The sequence below is a fragment of the Macaca fascicularis genome, chromosome 8, assembly GCF_037993035.2.
Source record: "Macaca fascicularis isolate 582-1 chromosome 8, T2T-MFA8v1.1".
Taxonomy (NCBI): domain Eukaryota; kingdom Metazoa; phylum Chordata; class Mammalia; order Primates; family Cercopithecidae; genus Macaca; species Macaca fascicularis.
The window spans coordinates 40,182,661-40,205,031 of record NC_088382.1 but is presented as its reverse complement, the minus strand read 5'-3'; the positions used below and the strand labels follow the sequence as shown (position 1 = coordinate 40,205,031).

The 22,371-nt window shown below is 36.7% G+C and overlaps 1 protein-coding gene across 2 annotated transcripts in view; it reads right to left on the bottom strand.

The window, feature by feature from the left end:
- The window catches only part of KCNU1 (potassium calcium-activated channel subfamily U member 1), a 162,649-nt gene that overhangs the window by 88,638 nt on the left and 51,640 nt on the right, over positions 1 to 22,371 (bottom strand). For both annotated transcript variants that reach the window (XM_045398140.2, XM_045398142.2), the window contains exons 11-18: positions 20,756 to 20,861; positions 19,548 to 19,630; positions 18,023 to 18,092; positions 17,445 to 17,597; positions 13,814 to 13,926; positions 13,386 to 13,457; positions 8,698 to 8,787; positions 8,465 to 8,562 (exon numbers count right to left, since the gene is read on the bottom strand). In XM_045398140.2, the coding sequence (XP_045254075.2) occupies positions 8,465 to 8,562; positions 8,698 to 8,787; positions 13,386 to 13,457; positions 13,814 to 13,926; positions 17,445 to 17,597; positions 18,023 to 18,092; positions 19,548 to 19,630; positions 20,756 to 20,861 (785 nt within the window). The remainder of the gene's footprint in view (positions 1 to 8,464; positions 8,563 to 8,697; positions 8,788 to 13,385; positions 13,458 to 13,813; positions 13,927 to 17,444; positions 17,598 to 18,022; positions 18,093 to 19,547; positions 19,631 to 20,755; positions 20,862 to 22,371) is intronic.

The window sequence follows — 22,371 nt, the reverse complement described above, 5'->3', positions numbered from 1 at the left end:
AAGAACCAAAAGGAATATGAGAATCATGTCTCACAAAATAGAGACTATCATTAAATAGCTACAATTTTTTTAAAGTAGAAATCTTGGAGTTCAAAGTACAATAACTGAAATAAAAACTTTACAAGAAGAACTAAAGATCAGAGTTGAGCATGCAGAAAAAAAAAAGAATCAGCATACTCAAAGATAGGTGAATGAAGATTATCCAGTTTGAGGGACAGAAGGAAAAAGGAATTAAGAAAAATGAGGACAGCCTAAAGGACTGCTGGGACATTGGGACATTATCAAGTGTACCAAAGGATTTAATGATAGATACAGGAGGAGAGTAAAGAAAGGGGTAGAGTGAATATTTGAAGAAATAATGGCCAATAACTTCTCAAAGGGGTTGAAAAACATTAATCTGCACAACTAAAAAGCTTAATAAACTCCTAGTAGGATCAATTTAAAGAGATCGACACGTGGAGACACATCATAATCAAAAACGTGAAACTCAAAGACAGAGAATCTTCAAATCGGCAAGACAGAAGTGACTCATCGTGTACAAAGGATGACCAATCAAATTGAAAGCTATTTCTAATCAGAAACAATAGAGGCCAGAAAGAAGTAGGATGAAATATTTAAAGTGCTGAATGAGAAACAACTACCAACAAAGAATTTAATAGTTAGCAAAACTATCCTCCAAAAATAAAGGATAAATTAAGATATTTTTAAGATTAACAAGAACTTAGATCTTGTTGATATATGACAAACCCTACAATAAATACTAACAGGATTCCTTGAGGTTGAAATAAAAGGACATTAGGCAGTAATTCAAATCCACAAGAAGAAATAAAAATCACACACACACACACACACACCCCCCAACCTATACTTAACCGACCCTATAAACCAACTATACTTAACAGACATTCATGTAACATTCCATCCAACAACAGAATAATACATGATCTTTCCAAGTATACACTGAATAGTCTCCAAGATAGACCATGTATTAGACAACAGAGCAAGTCTTAAAATATTATAAGAATTTGTCATATAAAGTATGCTTTCCAACTACAATGGAATTAAATAAGAATACAATAAAAGAGAAAATTAGGAAAATTCACAAATATGTGAAAGTAAAAACAACACATTTCTAAATAATGGGTCAAAACCATACAAAAAAAAAAAAAGAAAACAGATAACACAGGGAAATTATAAAGTATTTTAAATCAATGAAAATAAAAACATAACACATTAAAAATACACCATGCTCCTAAAGGTGCTTAGAGGGAAATTTTTAGATATAAATGCCTATTTATTTATTTATTTATTTATTGAGAGAAGTCTTGCTCTGTCAACTAGCTTGGAATGCAGTGGCATGATCTTGGCTCACGGCAACCTCTGCCTCCCAGGTTCAAGTGACTCTGCTGCCTTAGCCTCCCGAGTAGCTGGGACTGCAAGCATGTGCCACCACACCTGGCTGATTTTTGTATTTTTAGTAGAGAAGGGGTTTTGCCATGTGGACCAGTCTGGTCTCGAACTCCTGATCTCAGGTGATCCGCCAGCCTTGGCCTCTCATAATGCTGGCATTACAAGTGTGAGCCACCGCAGCTGGCAGCCTAATTTTTTTCCTATTTTAAAGAAAGGAAAAATCTGAAATCAATTACTTCACTTAATGTTTCACCTTAGGTGATACTGAACAAAGGAAGGCAAGTTAACTCAAATCTACAAGAAAGGAGGAAATAATAAAAATTAGAATGAAAATAAATAAATTATAGAATAGAAAAAATTAGAAAAACATCCATTAGGAAAGTTGTTCTTTTTGAAAAGATCAACAAAATAGATAAACATTGTAGCAAGTTTGGCTGCAAAAAAAGAGAACACTCATGTTACCAAAGTAAAAAACGAAGGACAGATTATTACTACCATTCTGAAAAAATAAAAGAAATATAAAGCAATACTTATGTATATCATATGTACACATAAGTATACAACATGTATACTTATATGATCAGATGTATACTCATATGAATAGATGTATACAAGTCAATAAATTTGATAATGTAGATTAAATGAACAAATTGGCAGAAAGATGAAACTACCAAAACTGTCTTAGGAAGAAGTAGAAAACCTGAAAAACTTATAACATATAAAGAGTTTGATTAATAATAAAAGATGTTAAGTTAGGCCCTGATTGCTTCACAAGTAAAATTCTATTAGATGCTTAAAGAAGAATTAACACAAATCCTTCACAAATCCTTTCAAAAAATAAAAGAGGAGGGAATTTCCAATTCATTCTATGGAGCCAGTTTTAACATGATGGCAAAAGCAGACAAAGACATACAAGAAAAGGAACCTAAAGACCAAAATTTGTATTGAATACAGATTAAAAATTCCTCAACAAAATGCTAGCAAATCAAACCCAACAATGTATAAAAAAGATTCTATACTATGACCAAGTGAGATTTCTCTCAGAAATACGAGGTGGGTTTAACATTTGGATATCAATTAACCCAATATGTCACATTAATATTATAAAATACAAAAACCACACCATTATCTCAATAAAGCAAAAAAATTGACAAATATCAGAGCCCTTCATGAGAAAAAAATCTCAACAATTTAGGAATAGACCAGAACCTCCACAACCAAATAAAGAGCATCTATGAAAAATTCACCGCCAACATCATAACTAATGGTGAAAGATTGAATGCCTTCCCCCTATGGTCAGGAACAAAGTAAAAATATAAGCTCTCACCACTTCTATTTAACAATGTACTGATGGTTCTGTCAGGGCAATTAGGCAAGAAATGAAATAAGAGACAATCAAAAAACTATTACAACTAATAAACACATTTAGTAAGGTTGCAGGATATAAGATCAATATACAAAAATCAATTGTACCCTTATATACTACAAATGAACCATCTGAAAATAAAGCTAAGAAAACAATTTTATTTACAATAGCAATAAAAATACTTACTAATCAAATTAACAAAAGTAGTACAAAACCTATGATCTGAAAACTATAAAACACTGTTCAACGAAATTAAAGAGGATATAAACCTTGCCATAATCAATCGCCTCTTATCAGGTTCTTCCTTTGACTCATGGGGATTACAATTCAAGATGAGATTTGGGTGGGGACACAGATCCAAACCATATCAATAGATCAGAATATTTAATATAATTAAGATTTTCCAAAATTGATCTATAGATTCAATAGGTTAACAGTTAAAATCCCAGCTAGCTTCCTTGCAGAAATTAACACATTGATCCTGATTCATATGGAAATGCAGAAATCCAGATTAAAAAAATAATCTTGAAAAAGAATAACAAAGTTGGAGGACTCATTGTTCCCAGTGTCAAACTTACTACAAAACTATAGTAATGAAGACAGTGTGGTACTTGCACAAGGTTACACATATGGATTAATAGAATACAATTGAGACCCAGAAATAAACTCAGATATTTAAAGTCAATTGTTTTTTTGACAAGAATAATTTTTGAATAAATGAATTTTGGGACAACTGGAGAGCCACAATGAAAAGAGTAAAGTTAGATCCTTTTCTTATTCCATAAACGAAAATCACTCAGAATAGATCATAGAGGCTGTGCACATTGGCTCGTGCCTGTAATCCCAGCACTTTTGGAGACTGAGGCAGGTGGCTCATTTAAGCCTAAGAGCTCCAGACCAGCCTGAGAAATATGATAAAGCCCCATCTCTACAAAAAATGCAGGGCTGGGCATGGTTGTGTGCACCTGTGGTCCCAGTTACTTTGGAGGCTGAGGCAGGAGGATCTCCTGAACCCAGGAAGTCGAGGCTGCAGTCAGCCATGACTGTACTACTGCACTCCAGTCTGGGTGATGGAGTGAATCCTTGTCTCAAAGGAAAAAAAAAAATCACAGATCTAAATGTAAGAGCCAAAAATACAGAATTTTTAGAAGAAAGTTTTGGAGTAAATATTGCTGACCTTAGGTTGGCCAAAAGCTTCCTAGATATTGCACAAAAGCACCAGTGACAAAATAAAAAATACATCATTGAACATCATCAAAACTAGACAATTTTGTGATTCAAAGTACGTAACAAAAATGAAAAGCAAAACCACAGAATGGGAGAAAATATTTGCCAATCATACATCTGATAAGGGCCTATATATTCAGAATATATGAAGATCTTATACAACTCAATAGTAGAAAGACAATAATCAAATTTAAAAATAGGATCTAAGTAGTTATTTCTATAAAGAAGATATGTAAGTGGTCAATGAGATCCTCATGAAAAAATTTTAGGAAAATTTAGATCAAAACCATAATGAGATACCACTTTACAACCATTAGGATGACCACTATTTTCTAAAATGAAAAATAAGTGTAGGTGAGAATGTAGAAAAATTGGAACCTTTCTGCATTTCTGGTGGGAATATAAAATGGTGTAACTGCTGTGGACAATAGTGTGGTGATTCTGCAAATAATGAAACATAGAATTTGCATTTGATTTAGTAATTCTACTTCTGGGTGTATACATTAAAAAAATGGAAAGCAGGAATTTGAACAGATATTTTTGTCCCAATGTGCATAGCAGCATTATATACAATATGGAAAGGGCGGAAACCACCCAAATGTCCATCAATAGATAAATGTAGATAAATGTATAACAAAATGAGGTATAGATCTATACAACAGAATATTATTCATCAATAAAAACACAACAGAATAATATTCAGCAAGAAAGGAAATGAGGTTTTTGGTGTTTTTTTTTTTTTTTTTTTTTGAGACAAGAGTCTTGCTCTGTCACCCAGGCTGGAGTGCAGTGGCACAATCTTGGCTCACTGCAACCTGCACCTCCTGGGTTCAAGAGATTCTCCTGCCTCAACCTCCCAAGTAGCTGGGATTACAGGCATGTACCACCACACCCAGCTAATTTTTGCATTTTTAGTACAGACGGGGTTTCAACGTGCTGGCCAGGTTGGTCTTAAACTCCTGACTTCAAGTGATTGGCCCACCTTGGCTTCCCAAAGTGCTAGGATTAAAGGCATGAGCCACTGTACCCAGCTGAAATGAGGTACTGATACATGCTACAGCATGGCTGAATAAAAGGAGCCAGACACAACAAGCCACAAACTATAGCATCTTGTGTGTGTGTGTGTATGTGTGTGTGTGTGTGTGTGTGTGTGTGTGTGTGTGAAATGGCCAGAATAGGAAAATCTACAGTGACAGAAAATAGACTAGTGTTTTTTTCCAGGGCTGTGGGTTGAGAAGGAGGAGTGACTTCTATTGGTTATGGGGTTTCTTTTTGAGGTGAGGAAAATGTTCTAAAATTTATTGTAGTGATGACTACACAACTCTATTTGTATAAAGAAACTCATTGAATTGTACACTGTAAATGGATATGTATTTATTTCATGGTATTTGAGATATATCTGAATAAAGATGTTATAAAGATAGGACAGAGCCTGATCTCTGAGAAAGAACCCAGTTTTCCACCCCCTCCCCACAGTGCTTCAGGTTGATAAGGGGTGACTAGGCCAGGAAAATATGATATTTGTGTGATGTGCAAGCAGAAAAATGAGAGAAATGCTTCCCTTTTCATATGGATTCTCGGTGGGGTGCTCCTGAAACAGTGTCTAGCAACAACGCAAGAGGATCACAGAAGAAGAAACATGATAGTGTCTGTAAGCAGGGAGAAATGTGGAGAGAAACCCACCGAGGTTCCCACATCCTGACATACAAATGCTTATACAGGAGGAGAGTTAAAAATCCTAAACAGCAGAGAGACTAAAATGACATTAGGCCAATGAAGGTGCCACAAACACACCAAGCAGAATGGATTATCTTCAGTAACGGTGCTGGGGAAACTGGATATCCATACGCAGAAGAATGAAACTGGGCCCCTTTCTTTCACCCCATACAAAAATTAACTCGAAATGGATTAAATACTTAAATGGAATACCCAAAACTACAAAACCGCTAGAAGAAAAGAATGGTTCAAGATTTTAAACTAGGCAAATATTTTTATTGCTAAGACTTCAAAAGCACAGGGAACAAAACCAAAAATAAACAAATGGTGCTATATTAAACCAAAACCTGCACAGTCAAGAAAACAATCAACAGACAGAAGAGACACCTGTAGAATGGGAGAAAATATTTGCAAACTATTCATCTGACATGAGACTAATATCCAGAATATACAAGGAACTCGATGGCAAAAAAAAAAAAATCTGATTAAAATAGGAAAAAGATCTGAATAAACATTTTGCAAAAGACATACAAATGGTATATAAGTATGTTTAACATCATTAATTATCAGAGAAATGCAAATCAAAACTACAATGAGTTATCATTTTACTCCAGTTACAATGACTATTATGAAAAAGACAAAAAATAAAACAAAACAATAGATGCTGACAAGGATGTGGAGAACAGGGAACTCATACGCTGTTGGTAGAAACGTGAATTAGTATAGCTGCTATGGAAAACTGTATGGGAATTCATCAAAAAAAACTAAAAGTAGAACTATCATATGATCCAGCAATTCTACCACTGTGTATCTATTAAAAAAAAAATCAGTGTATCAAAAAAGTATCTGCACTTCCATGTTTATTGTAGGACTATACACAATAGCTAAGTTATGGAAGCAACCTAAATGTACACCAAAAGATAAATAGATAAAGAAAATGTGATATGTATGAACAATGAAATACTATACAGTCATTAAAAAAGATGAAATCCTGTTATTAGCAGCAACATGAATGAGACTAGAGGACATTAGGTTCACCACATGTTCACCCATACATGGGAGCTAAAAACAATTGAGCTCACGGAAGTAGAGACTCGACTTGTGATTATTAAAGGATGAGAAGGGAAGAGGGAAGGGAAGATGGGGAGAGATTGGTTAAAGAATGCAATGTTACAGCTGGACAGGAGCAATAATTTCTAGTGTCCTTCACGGTTAACTACAATTTATTGTGTATTTTCAAAAGATTAACAGAGAGGAATCTGAATGTTCACAACACGAAAATGACAAAAGTTTGAGGTGATGGATGGACATGCTAATTACCCTGATTTGATCATTATACATTGTATATCTATATTAAAATATCACTCTGTATTTCAAAAATATATGCAATTATTACATGTAAACTAAAAGTAACAGAAAAAAAATTTAAAAAGGAATGAAAAGACAAGGATTACTGAAAAGAGTTTTTACAGACTTCAAGACTAGGAGAATGGATTTCAGTAACAAGTGATAGAGCCTGACCCAAAGCTGGGAGGAGCAGATTCATTGGTTGTTGACTCAGAGGTGACAGAAGGTGACAACTACAGACCAAAGTTAATGAGGAACCTCAGGAGGAATCAGTGAAGCCTTGCGGTTCACTGCAAGAACACTCATGATGCTAAGCCAGCTTACTCTTGCATTTAGATAGCTTTCTGAGAAGAAGGAGAGAATAAGAACCTTAGGGATGAAAATAGTCCTGATAGAAAATTCATATTTTGAATGGACTAAGTTTAAATTCTGAAACACTGGGGTTTTACACAGAGTCTGAACGTACCTGGACGAAGCTAAGTTTTTTTTTGTTTTTTTTTTTTTCGCTCTGCCACCCAGGCTGGAGTGCAGTGGTATGATCTCGGCTCACTGCAACCTCCGCCTCCCGGGCTCAAGCAATTCTCTGCCTCAGCCTCCCAAGTAGCTGGGATTACAGGTGCACACTGTCACACCCAGCTAATGTTTGTATTTTTAGTAGAGACGGGGTTTCACCATCTTGGCCAGGCTGGTCTTGAATTCCTGACCTTGTGATCCATCCCCCTTGGCCTCCCAAAGTGCTGGGTTTACAGGCGTGAGCCACCGTGCCCGGCCAAGACTAAATTTTAAACCAGAAGGGACTAAGTGATTATGAATGCTTGAGATTAATTTTTCCATTTTTGCCATTAAATGGAAAAGGGTGTTGGTAAACTGCTGAGTTCAGTTAGAGAAAATAGAGAAAAATTACATTCCCTCGGCACCATGTCAGGATGAGTAAACTTTAAACTTCTTACTATCCATTAAGGAAACAGAGTACTCAAGGTATGGTCATGAAGTAGATCCTCATGGCCAACCAAGTGGTCAGATATAGGCTGAATTTTCAGTCTGAAGTTGTGAAAAACTGTGAAATCATGAAAAAGCAATGGGCTGAAAGTCAGCATGCCTGGGATTGAGTTTGGTGATGCCACTAACTGGCTATGTGACTTTGGAATAAAGTGACTGGATCTCTTAAAACACATTTGCCTGCCTTTAAAGGAATTGAATTAGATAACTAGTTAGGTTTCTTCCAGCTCTAAAACACTGATTCTCACCTCTCATGTGGCCAGTGAGGAAATAAATGTCTGCCACTTCCTGGCCAAGTTCAAATGGACATTGCCTTTTAAGAGATGGAACCCTCTTCTCTTTCCTCAGGCAGCTCCCTAGAGGCTGGGCTAAGGACGGCCAGAAATAAAGTGCAATTACCTGTGACGTGCTGCCGGCTTCTGCTTTTGCAGCCACAGTTTGTAATTAGCTCAGGAATAAACACATCATCGTGACAGACCGAACAGTAAAACAAGGCTCTGGACAATGAAAGAAAACCAAGAATGACTTATGTGAGTCTTAACACAAAGGAGGCATGGTGCTGACTCAGTGGGCCTCCCACTAAGCTGTAGTTGCTTTAGTGCTTTTCCCCCATAAAGTAACAAAAAAATTACCTTTTGACTTCCTTTGGTGTTTCAGCAATAAAGAACCCTAGTGTGTTCTTATGTATCCTAATTTGTGCAGGTGGATTTAGTATCAGACCACTGGAAACGAAAAATAAACACACAGTAATGTTTCCCTCTGATTTCAGTGGCAATAGTTGGTGCCTCTTTCTGTTACGATCAATGGATTCTCTAAGTTGCTAAGTTAATCGTATTCAACCTCCTCTTACTGCCAAACACAGTGGAGAGTGTGAATTTGACATTTGTTATTCTTTGTTTGATTGGGGCTGACTATGCAGAGGGCAGCCAGGGAACAACTTGATCAGTGAGCTGAACACACAGTGGACCTGCGGGGAAGCCTCTCCCGGATTCTGTCACGCATCTGAGATGATCCGACCACTCAGGTGCACGATATCTTTTTGATTTAAGCTATCAAATGACAAATATGCTGAGACCACACAGTTTCCAGGATTAGCATCATACTAGTAGTGCTCATCTTTAGGCCACTTGCCATTTAAAATTAATGTTTAACTAACCAGCTGGATTCAAAAGTTTCTTGTATTCAACTATGCAGCTTTTGAGGTTATGCATTTCTTTTGACTTCGGTTTTGTTTATTTTGATTGCCAGATTTCTGAGAGCAGGAACCATGTGAACTATTTCTATTATTATCTTACTTGAACCTTTTGATTTTCTATTTTCTTGTGGTTTATGTGTTTGAAAATATTGTATTATAATTTTCTGTCCATGATACTCTTTGATGCAGTATTCTGCCATGCTTTTCAAATTACCCACATTTCTCCCTGTTCATCAGGATCTCCTGCCTTTATTTCCTTCATTTCAGATGTCTATGGTGAGGTCTTACAACCCTATAATTCCTCTCACTTTTTGCAGAATGGAAGTTCTTCTTTCCTCCTTTAAAAATCATCCCTCCTCTTGTATTCACATTGCAATGAGGTGAAGTTTTAATTCTGGCAAAGCTTATTCTGTTGTTGCGATACTCACACCTTTCAAGTGTTACAGAACCCTCACAAAAGTAAATGAGCTTGCACAGCCAAAGTTCTTCAGTCTCATGCCAAGAACAGACCCAGGCTGTATAGCTGTGTTCAGGTAGATTACTACCTAAGACAATGGATGGCCTTTTCTGAGTATTTACTGACTTATATTAATGAGTGAAATAATTGGTCTTAACTTTGGAAGGAAAAGAAAATACAACTGTGGCCCCTTAAATATTATTGGCTGATGCTCACTAAGTAGCAGCTGCATGCTTAGTTGTGTCTTACACAGCCTTGGTTTTTTTTTTTTTTTTTTTTTGAGATGGAGTTTCACTCTTGTTGACCAGGCTGGAGTACAATGGCATGATCTCGGCTCACTGCAACCTCTGCCTTCCTGGTTCATGTGATTCTCCTGCCTCAGCCTCCTGAGTAGCTGGAATTACAGGTGCATGCCACCACACCCGGCTGATTTTTCGTATTTTTAGTAGAGACAGAGTTTCACCATGTTGGACAGGCTGATCTCAAACCCCTGATTTCAGGTGATCCACCTGCCTCGGCCTCCCAAAGTGTTGAGATTACAGGCGTGAGCAACTGCGCCCGGCCGCTCCTATTTTTCTTTTTCTTTTTTTTTAAGGAGAGAGGTTTCTCTGAACTCATATTAAATATCTAGCTACGAAGATACTGTCACAATAAAACATATATTTGACTGTATTTGAGAAAAGAGGTGAGCCTCTCTTAAACACTTTCCTAATGTGTTTTTAGTTGATTCCCTCTTTATGATTTGGCCAGTTGCTCTATCAGAGAATGTTTGTTCCTGAAACAAAATCATTACAGTATGTGACTGGGGTCAGATCCAGCTTCATCTGTTAGCAGGTGACAAATAATTCCCTAAGAAAAATTCTTATAATTCTCGAAGCCTTTTGCAAGTCTTACAGTCTCTTCAAACTTGCCAATTAGAAGAGGAATTAAAAGGTGAGAAAAGATAGGTTTTCTCCTCAGAATTGCAATATATTTGTTTAAAGTCCAACTATTTAAACTTTCTGTCTTCCTTCTACCAATAATGGCAGCAGTGAATTTACTACAGGATGGTTACAGAAGTACAGCCCTGGAGCCAGAGGACCTGAGTTCAGATCCTGGCTCTGCCACTTGGGTGTTGTGTGAGGTTGGGAAAATCATTTAGCTTTCTGGGGTTCAGCTTCCTCCTCTGTAAAATGAGACTAATAATGATAGTACCCATCTCACAGCACTGTTGTGAGGATTATTCAAGAGTTAACATATGTAACAGGTCTATAGCAGTGTTGGTCACAAAGTATCAATCATGTAAGGGAATGTTCTTATCAATACATTTGCCAAATAAGAACTTAATCCCTTTGATTCACCAGACTTCCAAGTGAGAAGGTAAAGTTAAATCTCTGTTTCCGTAAATCCCCTTTTCATTGGGGTATATGTGTGTTAGGTAGTAAACAGGACCTCTTAAATCTACGTGGGATTAGTTACTAAATAAACATTCATGTTTCTGGTCTGTAATGTCCTAACCATCATCTTAATAAAGTTTACAGAAATCTAGAATGTTAAGAGGTGAAAAGGATCTTAAGGGCATGTGGTTGTAGTTTCCAGATTCCAGTGAATAAACCAAATATATCATGGAGACTTGAGAAAGAATTCTCAGGCTCACCCTTGGTTTTGCAGTCAAAAGTAGGGTTTTGGAATCTATAAGTCTTTAAAACTTATGCAAACAGGCCAGGCACAGTAGCTCACACCTGTAATCCCAGCACTCTGGGAGGCTGAGGTGGGTGAATCACCTGAGGTCAGGAGTTTGAGACTAGCCTGACCAACATGGTGAAACCCCATCTCTACTAAAAATACAAAAATTAACCGGGCGTGGTGCACATGCCTGTAATCTCAGCTACTCAGGAGGCTGAGGCAGGAGAATCGCTTGAACCTGGGAGGTGGAAGTTGCAGTGAGCTGAAATTGTGCCATTGCACTCCAGCCTGGGCGACAAAAGTGAAACTCCATCTCAAAAACAAAAACAAAAAAACTTATACAAGTAATTCTGACATATAAGCCAGGTGGTTGAAAGCCAAAGTTGTTACTAAAACTTGATAAAATTTTGGGCCAGTCTGAAACCCAAACTACCTGGCTTATGATTCCGAGTCTACCCATTTTACTATGACCTGTTTCTAGTAGGAGGCCCATTTATGCAGATGTTTACATTCAGAAGTTTTGATTGTGAGATTTTCTTGAGCACAGCAGGATTTTAAAACAGAACTTAGGCAGACAGACAATACTACTTGTTATTCTCTTATTAATGGCTTGCTTTTTACAATATCCCACTGACGTCTTCTACCCAGAGGCCTTCTACAACCTCTCAACTCAGACAGGTCTTTGCTTCTTTCCAAACTTTTCACATATAATAATTCCTTTATAGTCCATCTGATATAATTGAAAATTATTTCATTTTGAATGTTTTCCTATAATTTTACAATTTCTGGTAATGTCAATTTTAGAACAGCAAGGTGTGTTAGAGTTTCATTAACTCTATTTCCTCATTCTACAAATGATGAATCCTTCTCCACGGCCACAGGGCCAGCAAATCAGTCAGGATCAGAATCTAGTCTGTTAATTCTTATTTAGCACAAGTTAATTTTTCGCTAAAAAGTACACATGAGCCAACACACAGTCTTTCTTGCCCTCATCCCATTTAAGCCCCACCCCTTTTCCTTTTTTTTTTTTACAGATCTTTTTCTCTATATTATAGTATGTATTTGTCTTTCTTTTCCCCCTTTTCTCCCATTTGTTCATGTGTATTTCATTTGCTCTGAATTTTATTTTGCATTACGTGATAACTTCTCTTACTTTCATATTTATTCACTTATGGGTTTTTGGGAAATGCTGATGTCTGGTGATGTAACATCTCCTTTATCTACTCTATCAACAAAAGCCTTTGTCCAGTCAGCTGGTCAGATTCCCATTTTGGCATATTTTGTGCTTTCCTTTTTTAAAAATTATTTTTTGGAGATAGAGTCTTGCTCTGTCACCTAGGCTGAAGTGCAGTGGCATGATATCGGCTCACGGCAACCTCTGCCTCCCAGGTTCAAGCAATTCTCATGCCTCAGCCTTCCAAGCAGCCGGGATTACTGGCCTAGGTGCACCACCATGCCTTGCTAATTTTTATATTTTTAGCAGAGACTGGGTTTCACCATGTTGGCCAGGATGCTCTCGAACTTCTGGCCTTAAGTGATCCACCCACCTCGGACTCTCAAAATGCTGGCATTACAGGCATGAGCCACCATGCCCAGCACTGTCCTTGACTTTTCATGGCCAGTGTTTGTGGGAACATTTTTATTACAAATAATTCAATTTTGTGGTATTATTTCATGGTCAAGATCTGGCAATATTGAAAGAAACAGTTCTGAGAAGGTGACCATTTCTACTCCTCTCTGCTCCTGAGAGAGGACTGGGGTAGGGTCTGAGGAACAAAAGGGAAGTGTTTATCCAAGAGGGTCACCACCCTAACCCGTGCCATCAGAGACAGCACAGCAGAGGAGCCAGGGAGCCCCAGAGGCTTCCTCTCAGCCAATCCACCAAAGGGAAAAAGCTTAGTTATAGCTGCATCTTTGGAAAAAGTCTTAATCACAAAGATTCTCCAGAAAAAAAAAAAAAAAGAAAGAAACAAAACTGAAGAGATGAGCAGACTTATTGGTACCAGAAACCATCTGTAAAGAGGGACTTGTATTCGATGGCTATCAACAGGAGGTGCATCTTCAGAAAGCAGAGCCTGGGAAAGAAGACGAGGAGTCATAAGGAGAGCAAGGGGTCAGTGAACAAAAAAATAACTAACACTCTGTGCCCTGGGCCTAGGAGGAAACCAACATCTTAGAGGAAATAACTCCCAATATGGAATGATCCCTTGTAAGTGAAACTACCTAAAGTAACCAACAGCCACTGCACCAACTGGGACAGAGATGAAATTGCCCCACCCCAACTGTGAACTGCTAAGTTGCAGGGACCCTGGGCTGTCCCTTCTTAGATCTTCAGTTTGTAATGGAGCCTGGCCTATAGTGGGCCCTCAGTGAACGTTGTTGAAAGAATGTTGTTGTCTGAAGAATGAGGGAAGAATTTCACTTCACTTACCGGGCAACTTCAGGAAAGCTCATTCCAGCAAAGTCATCAGAGAGACGTTGGGTCAGAATATTGTTTTTCATGCTATTCAAGAAGTGTTTCTGCCAGGTCTGTTTAGGTGTAACCTGGAATACATAATCATGCCACATGAAGCAAAATGACAAGGAATGTGGAACGTTAGAATTCACATTGCATATTCTGCTAAGCACAAATGAGTCTTTATTGCATGTAAGTCATAAAAAGGAGATTTATCACAGTGCCTAACTAGAGAATGTTAAAGGAATAACTAAAAAGCTAACTCCATCTTAACTATTTTCACCAGAGTTCAGGATGAGGCAGACACATCATTATTTATTTTCTTTCCAGATGGCGTTCAAGTTTCCTTGCTGGCAGTGAGAATTCTCCATCGCCAAGTCCTGATTTCAGCTTTTGAGTTAGTAAAAATCAGATGGGAAAGTTAATGTGGAATCTAAATTATCTCTCTCTGGATATGACTATTCAAGATTGGTTTAAAATATTTTAGTTTTCTACTAACCATATACCTCAGTGAAGAAAATACTCATGGCTTCTGTCTAGTATCAGAACCCTTCATAAGTTCAAATGAACTTGAAGGACCATCCTGATGCATGGAAGAGAGAATGGAGAAATCAAGGCAAACAGTAGGTTTCCAGAAAAATGGGAGATGTAAAAAAAGGAGAAAGATATCTCAAAACGGCTAAATGCACTTAACCCAACAGAAAGGCTGTTAGGAACTTGTGGCTGACGTTTGTGTAAGACCCTCTCCTCATCCTTCTCCACCTACTGCCAAGAGAATCACCACCACACTGTTCTGATATAGCAAGACAGTCTTCTTAAAGCCCAGAATCTCAGATGAAAATCTTGAATTTCTAAACATTTAGGAGCACTGTTGCTGTGGAGAGTTATGACTGGTTCAGAAATTCTCTTCAGATGGTCATCATGCAGTTTGGGAAAAAAAGCAAAGCAAAACCAAACACATAGACAAACAATTCTGCCCTACTAAAAAGGACAGACTATTTCAGGCAATCCAGTGCCTACTTCCACCACCAAGATTCAGCTGAATGAATCTTTTGCCTTTTCCTACTTTTACAGTCCTCTCATGAGGAGGGCTCTGATCATTCGGTGGTTCATACCACTAATTTCCAATAACTAAAGAAATTGGCTTAGTGTTTCTAATCTAAATGTTTTCATGTTTGAAAGAAGGTAAAAAACGATAGCATGGGGATGGAGAAGACTTCCTGAGATAGATTTAAAAAGATCAGAAAGGAAAACAGGAGGATTTTGGATAGAAGAATCTGGGTGCTCAAGTAAGCCAGTTGGATCAGATCTAATGTAAATTTAAGTTTAAGGCCATGCTCTGAACCGAGGACCAACCGGAAATGTTCTTCGAGCTACAATTTCTCACAATATGATCAATATAATTAAAACACATGGCACTGATTCAAGGCCTTTAGTCTGAGTTCTCAGAAGTTTTACAAATATTAACTCAATATTTGGAAAAACCCAGTTATGAGATTAATAACTTTAATTTTATAGGTAGAGAAACTGACAGTCAGAGAAAGTAAGGGCCTACTCTGAGAGAAATTGGTCATAAAACTCTGGAGTCCCAGCCATTAAACCAAAGTCGATAGTTTGTTTTAGAACCTAAAGCACCAAAGAATAATGCAGCTTTCACACATCTTGCCTGATGCTGTTCAGTAAGGATTCCTGAAAGTAGGTTTCAGACTTCACTCAAAAAATCATTAAGTAGACCACAAATATCTCTCAATTCCTGTAAGCTAAAATCCATCTTGTATAAATAATGACAGGTGATCATCCTCAGTGGGGAGGTTACAACTCTAGATCTTATTTTTATTTTATTTATTTATTTTTTTGAGACAGAGTCTCACTCTGTTGCCCAGGCTGGAGTGGAGTGGCATGATCTCAGCTCACTGCAATCTCCACCTCCTGGGTTCAAGCAACTCCCCTGCCTCAGCCTCCCCAGTTGCTGGGTCTACAGGCTCATGCCACCATGCCTGGCTAACTTTTTTTTTTTTTTTTTAATATTTTTAGTAGATACGGGGTTTCACTATGTTGACAAGGTTGGTCTCAAACTCCTGAGCTCAAGTGATCTGCCAGCCTCAGCCTCACAAACTGTTGGGATTACAGGCATGAGCCACCATACCTGGCCACAACTCTTTAAATAAGAAAAATACAATAGTATGTTTTTATATCTCTATCTTCTATAGTTTCATGAAGGAGAATAAGTCTTCATATAGAGTTCACATTCCATTTATTTCCATTTACTTTCTCCAGCCATGGAGATTGAAAGCGCAATAATCACAAGAAATATTGAAGTTCTCTGCTACTTTCTAAATATGCAACACAAAGACAATGTCCTTATAAACCATTTTCTAGGTTGTATACAGTGAACACTACATGAAAGTGAAAGCTTGTGTGTTGTAGCTGCATGAAGGCTCATTCCCTCCACCCTGACTGCTATTTCTTTACATCTGTATATTATATCTCTTTACATTCACAGAAGGAATTACAGAAGCTTTCCATTTGTTGCCGTTAGCATACAGCTGGCCAGAGCACCTCTTACTTCTTTTGCTTTTCCTTAAATAGCACCAGGGAAGAAACAGAAAAAGATGCAAACATTTGTACTGAACACGGGAAAAAGAGAACAGAGGAAAGAGCAAGCAAAGAGAGGTCAGGAGGGAAGTCAAGTGTATGAAAGGCAAGCATGGACTCAGAATTAAACAGACAGTAAGGTCATTCTCTGCAAGAGCTTTAGAAAAGGAAGACCAGGACCAGCCAAGGGCTAGCACGCCTTGGCTGGAGCATTTCATGGAAATGATATTTGGAAGACCACCTTTTGTGCTACAAAAATTTATCCCAAGAGTCACTTTTAGCCCCTTACTTTGTCTCAGACAAAAATATCAAAAATCTTGGTGTGGAAATAACACCAGAGACATAGAGCACTATGGTAACAACACTGTGCATCAGACAGTCCTAGCTCTGTGGCTCACTAACTTACTGTATGATCAAGTTAGTTAGCTTCACCAACTCACTGCTGGGTTACTAACTGAACATATTATTGAGGGGAAACACAAGACAGTAGGCACTTATTATGTGGTTACTGTTATTATTCCTGCATGGAATTCTCCCTAAAACAACCTGGAAAAATTAGATTTGAATTACTATTTGATCATTATTTCTATTTGATGAATATAATTATTATTATACCAATTATTTTGGATTTAATTTATATTGAAATATATGAATCCTTCATTAATAATATAACCTTTATTTATATTTTCACCTTCAATAACTCAATGCTTCTACCTTGATGAATGTACTTTGATTTAAAACATACTGGACCGTAGGTAGGAAGCAGAGTTATAATTTTTCTGTTTTGTAGATAAATATTCTTAGGCAGGAATAAAATAAATGATTTCTTCAAGGTCAGTGTGGTACCTGGGACTTTTAAATCCAGATCTTTTAATCCTTTCCCAGCTCAAGCAGAAGTCAAATCTCATTTCTTGGGGCCTTGATGCTTTTCTCAAATTTTTTTTCTATTTCTGATCTTAATATGTAGGACATGGGGACAGAGCCAAGAATTGACATTAATTTACAAGGTTACCTTTCTGTTTTGCTCCACAAATAGAGATGTTAGGAAGGTACACAAGCCTGGCACCAAACAGCCTTGGGCGATAAACCCAAGCTTTAATTCAGCAAAGCAAATGATGTTGTCTCCGGCATCCCAGTCCCAGCTGGGAATCTTTGGCAGATAAACCTGTTCCATAGCACAAAGCAGGTCAAGTATTAGGAATAAACACACCTCAAGAAAGCTCTTGTGGATGGATGTCTTTCTTTTAAAATTTTCTTGCAATCATATATTCTTTATTTTTGCACATAAAAGTGGTGCCCAGGTCAATGAAAATGATAAGAACAAATTCAGCATTTGAAAGTGGTTAGTGGTCAATGGCTCTCATTTTTTGAAACAAAAATAGCTAGAGTTGCAAAATTAGGTCAAATGGCTTAAACCTCTAATTCTGCCCCCAGTTTACATTGTTGAGTGATTATCCATCTTAATGAAACTCCAAATTTTACCTGTGATTAGCAAAAACTTTTTATTTACACATCCATTAGAAAATAAAAAAGTTAGTCTAGCTATACAGATAAAAGGAGGAGACTGAATACGCTAGAATGTTACTATACCTTGTTATGGGATTGCAGTATCTGTATGATGATTCTGGTGGTAGAGTCATAGTTCTTGATAGAGAGCACCCTATATAAACCCCAAACATTCTCATTAGTCATGTGTCATAGCCAAAGGGCTTTGTAATATAATTTAATTCAGATTTAAACTGATATGTAGGTAAGCGTAGAAAAACTTGGCATACAATAAAGTTTATTGTTATGCTGTTTTCGAAAAATGTTTTTAGTAGCCTACACAGAAAAGCGTCATTGTTTTCATAACTTTGCCAACCAAATCTATGGAATGATTATCTCTTGGTATTAGAAGACTGTGTTCTTCTGAGACCAATTCTTGAGAAGGAAATCAACAGTTTCATGTTTTAGCCTTCAAACCCAAACCTAATTATTACAGGTAAAAATAGAAATTTGATAGTTGTCTATAGCTTGAAATAGCTCATAGACTGTCTAATTCAACTTCCTCATTTTACAAATTAAGAAACTAAGATCTACCTCATATTTACTGTATTATGCATGGTACAAATTTTCAGCTGTTTCTTGCTATATATAATGTCACCTTCAGCTATGTGTATTTATTTTACTCTGGAGATTGGAAGTTCATCTGGATTAGCCAAAATGCCATTGCCATCATAATCACAGTTAGAGCTTTGTTATCACAAGTTACATTCTTGCTCAGAGTTCACAGTTCAACATGATAACATCTTGAAAATACTCACCGATGGTCAGGCCAGGCGTGGTGGCTCAGCCTGTAATCCGAGCACTCTGGGAGGTTGAGGTGGGTGGATCACCTGAGCTCAGGAGTTCGAGACCAGCCTGACCAATATGGTAAAACTCCATCTCTACTAAAAATACAGAATTAGCCTGGTGTGATGGCACATGCCTGTAATCCCAGCTACTTGGGAGGCTGAGGCAGGAGAACTGCTTGCATGCGGGAGGTGGAAGTTGCAGTGAGCCGAGATCACACCACTGCCCTCCAGCATGGGCAACTGGGCAACAAAGAGTGAGACTCTGTCTCAAAAAAAAAAAAAAAAAAAAAAAGACAGAAAAGAAAAAAAAATGAAGGAAAATACTTACTGATGGTCAAAAAGTACATCATATCGGACCATACATAATCTTTCACCATAGCTACTAGAGAAAAATCCCAATAAATAAAGTGTACTAACAGGGATAAAATTGCATCTTTATTTTTGAGGAGAGGATATTAGTTATAATGGTGCTATCTGAACAATAATCAGTTATTTGTATGCTTGCTTCTTAAATTCAGATGGCTACTATACATATGAAACTTCAGGGAATTATATGGAGAAGCACATTCACACTCAGGATGCTCTATTTTCATTTTCCTTTGCAACTGTCTGCACAGTCTTGGGGAGGGGGCAAAAAGTAGGCAGAACCTTGGAATACGATGAATCTAGTGATATGATAGATGGCATTTTCTCCTGTTTATGCTTATGTACTAGGCATTAATTTAAGAGAGATAGAAAAAAATAATCATTACAGCATACAAAATACAATACCAGATTCTTACCTCATAATGTTGGAAATATCTTCAGCATGGGAATCACTGCACAAAGGGTTGGCTATAATCAGGCATGCCTCTGCAGATTCCACCTACCCTTCAAGATTGGACAGGAGCCATGGTGTTAATTATGTGGGAAATGCTCTGGTCTTCCCCTTTTGGGTTTTCTTAGAATTTTGTAATAAAATTGCTAACAAAAAAGAGGACACACTTGGGAATGAGTTGTAATGAGGATGTCTTTTACATCAGGATTGCTGTCCTGCAAATGCCGCAAAAGGCAAGGGTTGCAGCTGATGGGCCAGGGCACAGGGTCTCTGACATAGGTAAAAGATTGCTTTCAAGTGGGTAAAATACAAAGTTATATTTTTCCTACCATCCATCATCATTGTTTGATGCCTAGTGATAAGCCATAAGACCTTTATAAGCAACTGCCTGTGTATTTATTTGTCTTTCAGGACAGTAAAGAACAGAGGAACTGGGAGTCCACTTGGCTCAAAGTAAACAGTTATTCAATATTGGTGGCGTGTGAATTTCAAAGTTCTAGAAAATTACTGAAGTGGCTCTTACAGTACTAAATTGCAGGAGAGAAAGATTTTTCTGGGTCTGTCAATTCTTCATGTTTACTCTATAGATCTTGGCTTTAAACAGAAACTTTTCTGTTTGTTGATTCTCCGAGACTAAGAACATGACAGGAAGCTGCCTTTGATCTTAAGCCAAACCTGTCTAGAGGGTTGGCTGTTGCTCATTATTTTTAGTCACAACTTTAATGAGATTTCTACTATTTTTCTTTATGTTTTTCCTATTGGAAAGCATATTCATGCATTTAGGAGGAGAAGTTGATTAAAGCTGACAGACTCAGAGATCTGCCTTCTGGTAAGAATTCTATTTGTGTGGTAAGATCAAACACACCTTGCTATCCATACCTTTTACAGACCTCTTAGGCTGATAAAATAAAACTGATTTAGATAGAGAATTTTGTGAAATAAATAATTTAAATATAAGTGTTGGCAAACAGTGAGGTCTGCTTGACATTTGTGAAATCAGATTTGGAGGTCAATTACTACACTTCCTTTACAATTGTTTCTAAAGCTGAGGAAGTTATATTTTCCTCCAGTTAAAGAAGCTGAAATAATATCTTTTCCAAAAGCAATATATCTTGTAATTTTAATTGCTGCAACTTAGGAAAACTACAAGGAACTAAAACAACTAGATCTTACCGCAACTCGCCTCAGATCCTCCCACTTCATTGCAGATCCAGAAATGAATGTTGTGTAGGCCAAGTAGCATTTAAATATGGTTTCAAGTTCCAAAGAAGGAGGGCTCCTCGACAAAAAAGAATGTGGCAGCAATGAGGTAAAAAATATGACTGATTCTGCATTTAGAGGTTTTTATAACTTATTTGGTGCATTTAGTAGAATCCCTCATAGTGATATGAAAAAATACAAATCAAGTTAATGCTATTTTTTTTTTAAATGTAATTACTAAGGATGGAGAGGTTCACTATTTAGTTTAAAAAATTGAATTACTGAAACAGGCATAACATTTTAAACAACTATACATTTAATAAAATGGCTTTTAAATATAGGAAGCAAATATGAAAAAAACTAGAAAGAGAAATTGATGAATCTGCCACTGTCATGAGAAATTTTGACATATCTTTTTAAACTATTGATAGAGCAAGCAGAAAACAATCATCATGGATTTTGAACACACATGTTTAATATTTATAAATTCTGCAAATAACATTTAGAGGAACTAATTTTTATAAAGAACACACAAATATTTATCAAAATGATACTATACTTGACAGAAAATGAAAGCCTCAACACATTACAAAAACATAGTTATTATGTATAATGATCTTTGATCACAATACAATGAACTTAGAAGTTAACCAAAACACAAATAAAAATAGTTTTTAGATTTAGGAATTAAAAAAAATAGACTGCTAAAAATTTTATGGGCTTAGAATAAATTGCAACAATTCTTTATCATTATTCTTAGAAATATGTTGAAAATATTAAATATGTATGCTTTGGGATACAACAACAGCAATGCTTTAGGAATAATTTATAGTTTTGGAGACATATTAGCATAGGATCAAGGAAATAAGAATAAAGGAAATGATAAAAACAAGAATAAGAAACAATGAAAAAGGAACAAAAAGATAAAATAGAGAAGATAAACCACATCAAAAGTTAGTTCTTTGAAAAATAACCTAGCATAATAGGCAAAAGTTTTGAAAAGTTAATGGAGAAAAAATAAAAGACAAAAATGATGCAAATATTGAATAAAGAAGATATAATACATAAAGTAGATCTAAAAAATAAAAGTAGACAGCAAATAACTAAATGTCAACAGCTCTGAAAACTTAGACAAAATGAACAAATTACTTGAAAGTATATCTTACCAGAACTAACCCTAGAAGAAATAAAAAGCCTAAATAGCTCTATAGCTGTTAAAGAAATTGAAACTGTGGCTTAAAATCTCTCAAAACACAACAAACACATGCACACACACACACACACACACACACAAACCTACACACCCAAACACACACACACCCCCATCAAATAAAATGTAGAAAACCACTAGTTCTACATGGTTTCCACATTTAACTTCTACCATACTTTAAAGCAACACATAATCTCATTTTTATACAAAGCCTTTTAAAGTAAAAATAGGAAATAGTTCCTAACCAATACTAAAAAAGACAAAATAATTATGTTATCAAAAATATCAGTGAGATCACCACATTAACAAATTAAAAAACAACAATTATATAATCACCTCAGATGCAGAAACAAATTGACAGAAATAGTTCTTCAGAGTT